This window comes from Austrofundulus limnaeus, unplaced genomic scaffold (genome assembly GCF_001266775.1).
Source record: "Austrofundulus limnaeus strain Quisiro unplaced genomic scaffold, Austrofundulus_limnaeus-1.0 Scaffold510, whole genome shotgun sequence".
NCBI lineage: Eukaryota > Metazoa > Chordata > Actinopteri > Cyprinodontiformes > Rivulidae > Austrofundulus > Austrofundulus limnaeus.
Window position 1 is genome coordinate 1 of NW_013952912.1, and position 10,829 is coordinate 10,829.

At 39.3% G+C, this 10,829-nt stretch overlaps 1 protein-coding gene and 1 long non-coding RNA gene across 4 annotated transcripts in view; one reads left to right on the forward strand and one right to left on the reverse strand.

The window, feature by feature from the left end:
* Positions 1-339: 339 nt before the first annotated feature.
* Positions 340-10,829, reverse strand: part of LOC106530329 (uncharacterized) — a 15,560-nt gene continuing 5,070 nt past the window's right edge. Inside the window, exons 2-3 of one of the 3 annotated variants that reach the window (XR_001311772.1) lie at positions 8,032-8,112; positions 340-962 (exon numbers count right to left, since the gene is read on the reverse strand). This is a non-coding gene — a long non-coding RNA (uncharacterized LOC106530329). Of the gene's footprint in view, positions 963-2,363; positions 3,636-8,031; positions 8,113-10,829 lie in introns of those variants that run through there. The other 2 variants (XR_001311771.1, XR_001311770.1) reach the window with 2 other exon arrangements.
* si:dkey-12h9.6 (macoilin-1) overlaps positions 8,741-10,829 on the forward strand; it is a gene marked incomplete at its 3' end in the record, with an annotated part of 10,845 nt that continues 8,756 nt past the window's right edge. Inside the window, 3 exon segments of the mRNA XM_014025920.1 lie at positions 8,741-9,041; positions 10,312-10,453; positions 10,638-10,764. Of these exon segments, the coding sequence (XP_013881374.1) occupies positions 8,965-9,041; positions 10,312-10,453; positions 10,638-10,764 (346 nt within the window).

Sequence of the window (10,829 nt, forward strand, 5' to 3'; positions counted from 1 at the left end):
TCTACAAGCTTTGCAAGTGGGAAAACCTGAAAAATCAACAGTGTATCAAACACTTGATCTCCCCACTGTATACTGGGGTACATACAGAGGTACTGGGGTACTTAAGTGCATTATCTGGTAACAACCAGGGAACATATTGGTCAACACAAGTATGAGGGAAAATAAGTGGAACATAAGTACAGAGGAACATAGGTACCAGGGAACATAGATACTGGGAAACATAAGTACCAGGGTACATGAGTACCAGGGAACATAGGTATGACCCCCACAAGATGCCCCAGTAGTGTCATGGTCTGTGTTTATTTTCCTTAGTTTTCTAGTGTTTTCAGTGTTCCCCTGTGTTTCTCAGCCCTCCTTTTGTTATTTAAAAATAAATTTTTGTTATATTTTTGAGCCTGCCTGCGCCCTGGGCTTCGTTCCTGCTAGAACCTTACAAGTAGGAGCTGAAAAGGGTCGCTGATTACTTGGTTTCTCTTCAGGATCAGATTGAAGATAGAGAAGTTACCTTTCATTGTAATCTAGTTTGCCCTGTACACTCTGACACTCAGCACCTGTTTGTCTGCTCATTAACACAGCTGTTCTCATTCACCAATCATCCACCTCATGGTATTTAAACTCCATGGTACACAGTTACTGCTGGGTTCTTGTAAGTGGATTTCTTTCTTATTTTTGCAAACATGTTGCTTCCCATTCAAGGAAATTTCTGTTGTTTCTCACAGAGGCGGCTGTGTGTGAAAGCTTTCTGTGATTGGGATCCACACCCTTTTAAACATTTCCTCTGCTGCCCATTCAGAGCCCGTCTCTGAATGTTTATTTAATGTTCATTTGTTTGAGGTCTTCTGAATAAGCACAGCTATCAAACAGGCAATGGTTTCGAAAAGAAAAACACCCGCCTGCCAGTGATTGACGTGAACCAGCCTTGAGAGTTGGGAGAGTTGGGTCTTTGGCCAGTGGTTGAACTCCTAAAACAACAGCTACCGTCACACAAACTGGCATTTTAGGAATACTGGGCACAAAACGGCCCCATGATGTCTGCCTAATCCATAAGTTAGAAACTTCTCAGGACAATATGGGGAAGTATGGGTTTACTGTAAGACCAGCTACAACAGTTAGATTAGAAATGAAAACTTTGTCGTGCTCTGTTCCCTTTTCCTTAAAGCCTCTATCTATGAAAATCTTTCAGAGTTCTGGCATGCGGCAGAGGGGATCTCTTGTTTTTATGGGACTGCGTTTCAGTTATTCTCTTTTTGTTTTTTGTGTGTGTTGAAAGCTCAAGACGCAAGCTGAGTGGCGTGTTAGCAAGCTTTGTTGTGCTGGACCTAAAAGCGTTCAATGAAAGGAAGGAAATGGTGCCACTAGAGCACTCAGAGAACTCTCTGATTGTTCCTGAAGCTCACGTCGTACAGGTGATGCTTCAAAGTGCAGAACAGCACAATCAGTGGAAAATAAATAAAAAGTCTGCTGGAAAGACGGGGTAGCAGCTGCAACTTTCTGTCACAGTGTTTGGTTTTGTTGAATCTTTAATTCTGTTTGGTTTATCTGGGATTTTCACCCTTTTCAACAGTCTGCTTGTCTTTGTAAGCTTTACAGCTCAGATCTGACTGTTCTAACCTTTTCCTATTACCCCAGTGTGTGCTTTTGCTCATATGTTTTCCCTCTACGAGCTGTTATATCATAGGTTTATCTTGGCTGTTTCTCTTATCTTAATTTGTCCTTTTTGTTTTTAGTTTCCCTGAATCAGTTTAAATTTTATATTAGCTTCCTCAAAGTTTATATTTGATGACACTGGATTCTAAAAATTTATCTTTAAACCTCAGTTTTTGAGAAATTTAAGCAAGCTTAATGGGTTGTGTTTTGTGTTCCTGAGTACAAAAAATTGTGGAAAGCGACCCTTGTGTTTTGTGCGTAACACCAACACATTTAATGTCTTGCACTTTAGCTTTGCCTTGTTTCCTGTTTTTGATGTATTTTTTACTGCAGCACCACCTACAGGCCTGGAATACTTACTGCATTGTTTTAGGCTGTTTTCTGTTTTTGTGTGGATGAAGACATTTCTTGAAACTGAGCTATATTAGCAAGGATATTTAAAAAAACGACAAAAAACTAGATTGGTTTGTGCCAGACCGAGACCAAAGTGGAGCATTGCCATTTTAAAACAACTCCAGTATATTAATATTTCATAGCAAAACATAAAAATAACAACAATCTATTCTGGTCTTGGCACCACTCCAGTATTAGATTACCATTAAATTACTGGTTTGTGTCTTCACATAATGCATTTCTAATAGGTCATTAAAAGATGTGAACTTTATTGTCTTTTATTGTCATCTGATCCCAGAATATTTTTGTTAAATGTAAGTGCTTAAATTAGTGCTCCTTTTCAAAGACTGTGCAAAAAATGTCCTTTTTATTAACAAAAATAAAAATATTTATGGTAATATTGATACAAAAAAGCTTTTCAATTTGTTTTTTTCCAGTGAAAATTTGTAGAAGTTAATTTCTCTTATTGAGCATTTAATTTGAATCAGCTGAAATAAGGAAAAATAAATAAACTTTTCCGCATTAAGGCCTGATGTCTTCTGTCGGTTTCAGACAGATGAAGCTCTAGTTTTGTCTGCATCCTGTTTCTGATCCAAAGAGACTGTTGATGATGGGAGATAACAGCAGAGACTAAATGAACTGTCTTCAGTCTGGACTCAGTGATGTAACTAATCTCTGTTCGACTTCCTGTCTGTAAAAATGCCTGTTTTTCTGCTTCCGCCAGCTTATTTTCTTCTTTTATTTTTCCTCGACTGTTCTTTTGTTCAGGCTTTATTTTGAAACAGCCAATTTATTAAACTGCCCTTTGGTTAGTTTTATCTTTTAGCTAGTCTGTTGCTACTTTAGCTCACTTCTTGAGGTTAGGTTTTGGTGAACATGTTGCTGCCATTAGCTACTTTTTTAGTTTTTAGCTGGTGTTTTGCTACTTTCAGTTTTCGGCACTCAACATTCACATTGTTTTTTTTTCCTTGCATAAAATGTAAATTTTCTTATTGATTTAACTGAGTTTTAGCGATGCAATCTAGAAAGTTAAAATCTATAACAGTTTTTTTTCTCGTTTTACATCCAAATACAGTTGAAGTCGCCAAACAGACGCCAAACGCGTAAACATTTTCTGTCTCTGGGACTAACTGTTGAGACTCACTGCAGCAGCTGATAAGCCCCACAGGATGGCAAGACCAGTCTTATCGAGCCGGGCCAAACCAGAGGACCTCTGCTATCACTGGACCCACTGGACCCACTAGGAGAAGAAAAACGTCTTATCTCCCCTTCGCTCCCTCTGACTCCTCCATGTGCTCACTTCAGGTGCTGTTGAGGCCTTTGCTCCTGTTTGTCTCCTCGATGCTGTAATAATCGGAGAAACCAGTTTTTTTGGTTTTGTTTTGTTTTTTTGGCAAGCATATGCTGTTAGAGAAATTCAAGTGGAGTGTTTATTTTAAATGGAAGAGGTCTGTTAGCGCCTGGAAGGGCCGCTAATTTCAACACAATGGCAGTGCGGTCGACCACGTGGCAATAGGAAGGCAAATGTTGACGTTATTGTAGATTACTTTAAGAGCCCAAATCAAAACAAGCAGTCAGAGTGGAAACCGAAGAGCCTGAAAGAGAGCCGAAAAAGATCCTCTCAGGATCAGGTTCAACCTGGCAGGCTGTTTCACACAGAACTACAGAAGCAGGATCCTGCAGCGCTGCCAGAACGTGTGCCGACTCCTGAAGAGAGGCCTGCTGTCTCAGCTTCAAATGATGGAAAGAAAGACGTCTCTTTTGTCGAAATGGGCGGATTTAATAAAAGCTGAAAGAAAGTGGGTCGGCCTGCTGGTCCTGGAGGGCAGATTCGGCCACAGTTAACCACAACATCAGTTTTCTGTGGGAATCGTTTTAATAAAACGATTCTCCATTAATTGACGGGGGTGTAAATTAACAGACATTTGTTAATTAATTAATGTTTATTATTAACCTTCATCATAAAAGTTGGATAATAATGTAATTGTGTGTCTGTCTTGCAGTTTTTCTGACTAATTTCAGCATATTTTCAGCTATGTTAACCATAAGTTTAGTTAATTGTTCTGCTGTCAGAAATTTGGGTTTCATTTTTGATAATGCTTTCAAGTTGGACAAACAGATAAACTCAGTGGTGAAATCAAGTTTTTTTTCCAACTAAGCCTTATTGCTAAGGTGAAGCTATATCTCCCAATCAAAGACCTTGAAAAAGTGATTCGTGCTCTCTTTACATCTCGTTTGGATTATTGTAATTCTTTGTATGTTGGTTTAGATAAATCTTCTCTGCATCGATTACAAGTTGTCCAGAACGCAGCAGCTCGTCTTTTAACAGGAACTAAAAAACACGAACACATATCCCCGGTTTTGGCTTCTCTCCATTGGCTTCCTGTTCATTTTAGGATAAATTTTAAGATTTTATTGCTTGGTCTGGCCCCATCTTACCTGTGTGATCTCATAACATCCACACTTTAGTTAGAGCACTTCGTGGATACAAGCGGCCGAAATGAGTTTCCTCTGCAGGGTGTCTGGGCTCTCCCTTAGAGATTGAGTGAGAAGCTCAGTCATCCAAGAGGGACTCAGAGTAGAGCTGCTGCTCCTCCACGTCGAGAGGAGCCAGTTGAGGTGGTTCATCTGGTTAGGATGCCTCCTGGACGCCTCCCTGGTGAGGTGTTCCGGGCACGTCCCACTGGGAGGAGGCCCAGAGGAAGACCCAGGACACACTGGAGGGACTATGTTTCTCGACTGGCCTGGGAACACCTTGGGATTCTCCCGGATGAGCTGGTCCAAGTGGCTGGGGAGAGGGAAGTCTGGGTCGCTCTGCTTAAGCTGCTGCCCCCGCAACCCGACCCCCCGGATAAGCAGCAGAAAACAGACGGACGGACTTATTGTTTACATTTCTGTGTTGCTTTGTTGTTTTATTATTTTGGCTGAATTGTGAAGCACTTTGGTCGACTTTTGTTGTTTTTATGTGCTATGACATTGACATTGACATTGTTCTTGACAAATGTTGTAAATTATAAATCTACTTGCTTCAATTTAAGCTTTTAGCTATTCTGCTAGTTTTAGGATTTACGTAGCTACTGTTTTGCTAATTTTAGCATTTAGTTACTGGTTTGCTAATTTTAAATTTTAGCTGCTGTTTTGTTAAATAAGATTTTTAAGTATTATTTGGTCATTTTTATATTAGCTATTATTTGGCTACTTTTAGCTTTCATTTAGCTATTTTAAGCTTTTAGATACTTTTTTGGTTATTTGTAGGTAATTTTATCTGTTTTAATAATTCAAATTGTTTACTACTGTTCTGTCAGTTTTAGCTTTTATTTACTGTTTTGCTAAATTTGCTATGTATCTACGTTTAGTTTTTTTAAACTTTACTTTTAGCTATCATTCTAATAGTTTGAGCTTTTAGCTACCATTTTACAAATTATAAGTTTTAGCAACTTTTTTGCTGTTTATAACTTTTAGGTAAGTTTTGCTATGTAGCTTTTAGCTGGTGCTTTAGCTTTAGGAAATGCAGATTTTGTCTTTATAACCTGTTTTATCTGAGCACAAAATAAAGACTCCCGTTCTTAAAATAATCCAGCGTATTTACGTGAATGAAAAGGAGGTAAATTCTACCTATTTTAAATCTGAACATATATTACAACAGACTTTATTTTATGAAGATATTAGACACATGATTAATATGGCTGCATGTTTCGAGTGCATGGCAGCAGATTTGGTCTCAAACTGTGAATCGTTCTTGGCACAGCTTGGGGATTTTTGTTTCCTCGTCCTCCTCACTCCTGCCAAACCCTCCCTGTCAGAGCTGTTCTCCTTCCTCTCCGTGAGTTTACACCTCGCTAACGGTTGAAGGGCAGTCGACCCCTGTGGGCCGTGTGTTTGTCCAGAGAGTTGGAGCACCAGAACTCATTTCCTCTTTAACCTCTGCTAATTACTGAATGGGTCAAACAGCCAGAGGTACTGGAGCGGTGCAGAGAAGTGACGACACGAAGGCTTTAGAGACGAGTGTCTATAGAAAACAAGTCAAAGCACACAGGGATGTTTGACATTTGGATAATCTGAGTGGTAGATCTGCAGGCGGTGGCCACATCAGTCTTTCTGTTGCTTCAGTTCAGGACTGTTACTGTTCTGATCAATGTAGAGACAAGGAAAATACTGATAAATTCATATTAATTCACAAATTCACATGAAAGGAATACTTTAGATAGTTTAGTTTAGCTTTTGGACTGCATTTCTGTGAGAAAATTTTGAACAGACAAGGCCGTGACTGGAGGAGATAAGGGTGCCACAGCACCCCCTTGTGAAAGATAACAAATAACGTCAAACGTGAAAAAAAGAAAATTAAGTTCTTTTCTAGTCACATAAGGTAGGAATGTCTTACATGATGTAGATGGCTCTTTGAACAAGTTAAAGTTTGACCAGATCCACAAGCTAACAACTAATATGAGCAGGACCAAAAATTCTTAGCTGTTTATGTAAATATTGTTTTATAAAACTTAACACCATTATCTATTTTGTATCTATTACTCAGTTATTTTTGGCAAAAATATTACACTTTTTCTATACATGCAGGATGCACTTAAAGCGCTAGAGCTAACTCCCACCGCTGCTATAAAGTTGCAAACAACAACAACAACAACAACATACATTTATTTCAAAACTGACTGATTTAATGGTTAGAATTAAAGTTCACATGGATTACTATAAATTTTCAGAGGTTTGAGTTGTTTCAGGACGTACTGGTTGACCTAGCTTGTTAATTGGTCAGAATTATTATTATTTATTTGTTAGTTTTTTTTTCAAGATCAAGGCTGTTTGAAGATCTATGACAGGTAGGATGTTGTTGTTGTTGTTGTTACTTTCAGCTGCTCCCTTGGGGTTGCAACCTGGGCTCAAACCTGCGGCCTCAGCATTATACTGCACGTCAATTGTATTTATGTAGCACATTTAAAAACAAGAATGTTGACCAAAGTACTTCACAAACAAAAAGAATTCTAGTAACAAAATAAATGAAAAAAAAAACAATTATAATAAAGAAAAGGCTAATAAAACTAAAACAAGAAACCAGCACAACTGGAACTCCAACAAGACCACAGCACTAAACACTGATCCACTGCAGCCCCAGCAGGTAAGATAATAATTGTTTGTAAGCCTTCCATAAAACCTAATTTCGAAAGATTTGAACTGTCACTTTAAAAACACTGTATTTGCAGCATAAAGAGCAACACAAAACTAGTTTCTGCAGTAAATCTGGTTTATAAAATGGAAACAAACTGAGTCCAAGAATCTGCGCACTTTCCACAATTTTAGAATATTTTCATAAATTATGCTGTTTTTATTTATAGCAACATTAACTGTTTTAGATTTTGCCTTTTGGAGTGTTAAATATTGTTTTTTTTTTTTTTTTTTGCTTTGCTCAGCATCAACATGTTGAAAATGCTAATCTTTCAGTCATTCCTGACATTTTCCTGCGTGTGATTCAGCGTCTTCCTGCCGAACCAAACAAGATGAAACATAGATGAGCTGTTCTCGCTTCAGTTTGGCCTCTTTGGTCTTCTGAAGCATAAACTAACAGCTTATTCGGCACAAGTTGAAGCCTGTGGTTTTTGCTTTGATTAATATTCTCATTCTTGTCTTACTGCACAGTTTGTTGTTAGGGTAATCAGAGCAGGAGTCCTGACTTGTAAGGCCGAGACAGCTGGTGGTTTTCCCTGCGATGTAGGCCAGACCATGAAATATTCAACACAAAAGCAACGACTTACACACGATGATATCCCTGAAATGCCAGGAAGAGGGCATAGATCTGAATTATTATTTAATGACCACTAAGTGATGCAGAAAGATGAAAAAAAATGTCCACAGTTTTGCTCATTGGATTTTAAAGTCTTTTTGTTGCATCGTTACATTCATTTATGCTGACAGATCTTAAAGCATTTTTCATCTGACAGAATGATCTGACTGAGTGAGGCGGTGTGTGTGGACCTTACTGACCTCTCAGGAGCTGGCAGGGCTACAATTCATGGAGCAGGTTTTGGCCCATCTGAGTGCTGGCTTCACCCCCTGATTCCAGCTCTGTGGGGACCAGAGGACAGAGTTGACAAAAATCAGCACATCTCAGTGAATACTGAACACAAATATGATTCAGGTGCTCCTTGGATTCAGCCTTAGATGAAAAATTTGTGAATATTATTCAGAAAGAAAAGCATTAAGAAGCATTGCTTGTTTAAAATTGTAAGGGTTGGACACATCTGTGATTAATGTAGCAATGTATGCATTTAACACATAGTGGCTGCTGGTCATAGGGACCAATGACACCTGCAACCAGAAAGGAAAAGCATAGATGGGTCTCATTAGCATGTGGAAGAACCATATGACGCATCAAAGCTAATCTTGGAGCTAAGATCATAGGCAAATGAGCTGTGCCCAGATATTACAAATTTTAAAGAAGTAATGTTCGTAATGATCATAAGCTGAATTTAGGTGTAAGCAAGGAATAATTGCTGTAATAATGCAATTTTCACAAAATCCCTGATGGGTTTGAGTTACATTAAACCCCAAAGAATCCATTAATGATATAGCTAGAAAAGTATAAAACTTCAAATCAAAAACGGAAAAATCTGTGTATTTCGACAACTATTTATAAATTCTTCTCTGTTCATTGTGTTGATCTGCTGCCCTCCTGTGATGAACACTTGTAGACGCGTCTCCTGCAGTGCGCATGCGCAGACCCGATGAGACGCTCATCGTTTTCGCATCTCGGAGCTCGCGCGCCGCTTCGCTTCGGCCACAAGGAGGAGGGGAAGAGAACAAGCAATCGGTGTTGTGTTATTTCTGCCCTCCTCGTCACTGCCGCTGCCGCCGCGGTGTAAAAAAAAAAAAAAAAAGAAGAAGAGGCATCGGCAAGGAGAGAGAAGAAGCCATACGATGAAGAAACGTTATGTGGACGCGAACAGGCTTCGGAAGATGAAAAAACTAAAAATCACGGAGAAGCTGTCGGAAAGGTTAGCTGCTGCTGCGCTCGAGCCGCGTCGCCCGGCTGCTGCTGCTGCTTTTGTTGTGGTCTTTGTGTAAATTTTTCAGCCGTCGTCATCCCGCTCACCTGTCTGCCTCCCGTCCCTTTTCCACACCCCGTGTCTCACATTCTGAAACCACCCCCAGTCTGGAGCTTCCCCCCCGCACATTAGCCTAACTAAGCAGGCGCGAGCGGTTTGAATAAAAAGCTAACTTACTGTAGCCGACATTGTTTACAGGGAAAAGGCAGTATTTGTGCAAGTTAACGTCGGCCTTTAGGCTCCTGCGTTTAAACTACCCTGCTCGTTTTTACCTTTAATAATAGGCTTCATTTCCACACTTTTTACATTTAAGCAACATTTTTATTTTAACGTTGACACTGTCGTTGCTCAAAATGTCTTGTTTTGAATTTGAAGTGGAGCTATGTGCTCTTTTTGTGTGGATTAATATACATTTTATTGATGAAATGGACAAAAAATGTATGCTTAATATTCTTGAAAGAATAATATTTTGTCTGAACTAATAAACAATGACGATATTTGACAAATATTATGGTAAAATAGGAGTACGTGCATGAAACTTAAAAGTGAAAAATGATTACTTCATCCTGTATAAATGGCATCTTTGAACTTTTATGAGGAGTATAGGTTCCCCTTTGTCTTCATTGTTGCTCTTTATCTAAATAGTATACTTTGAAAAATTAAACATTCAGTGTAAAATAAAACCTTAGAATAATTAAAGAGAGTTTTCAGTCGTTTTCATCCCCCTCCAGATTAAATGTTGACATAATTTTGGATTTGGAAGTGAGAGGTTTATTTGGACTAGCAGGAGGATGCTGTGGTGCTCCCTCTCTCCTCCAGATGAAATATTGCCATGGTAACCAAACAAAGACAGGGTGATGTGATGTGATGGCGGTGCACAGATGAGCAGAACAAAGGAGGAAACCACAGCTCGTGTTGGGCTGATGCTGCCTATTAAAACCAACGTGGGGACGGTTGTTCTTTGTTCCGTCTTACAGACCGTCAGTTTTTAATGCTAAGCTGCAGGTTCAACATCTGCATTTCCTGTTTTGTCTTTAGCTGTTTCTTTTTATAATAACTGCTCAGACTGAAGCTTAGCTGTATATTTACTAAAAGCAGGGGAAAAAAATTAGGAAGTTTTCAATCTGTCCTACAGGAATTCATGCACTTGCAGATAGATTTAGCCACAGTGATGGTTTTTAAAATTCATTTGTTTGAAATGTTGCACATCTTTCCACAGTGCGTACACCTTCCTGAAGTTTATGGTGATGTGGACGGTGGTGCTCCTGGCAGATTTCATCCTTGAGTTCAGACTGGAGTATTTATGGCCGTGCTGGCTCTTCTTTGGGAGCGTGTACACCACTTTCCATTGCCACGGGCTGGTGAGGACTCCTGCTGTGTGCTTTCATATTCTGTGCAGTATACCCGATAATGAAAACCCAGTCTGTGCTGTGCAGCTGTAACAAACAGCACAATCCCTCCCCTCGCCTCTCCTCCTGTGTTTAAAATGAAACGTTTTTATGCATTTAACTAAAATGACTTTTTGTCTTTCTGGTTTGTTTTCAGGTTATTTGTGTTGTTTTTGTTTGTGCTGCCTTCACACTGGACATCTTTTGTTTAATCTTTGTGCCGTTGCACTGGCTCTTTTTTGTGGCAAGCACCTATGTGTTATTTAATTATATTTGGCACACAGGTGAGTGTGGGTAGTTTATTTTCTCTCTCTCTCTCTCTCTCTCTCTCTCTCTCTCTCTCTCTCTC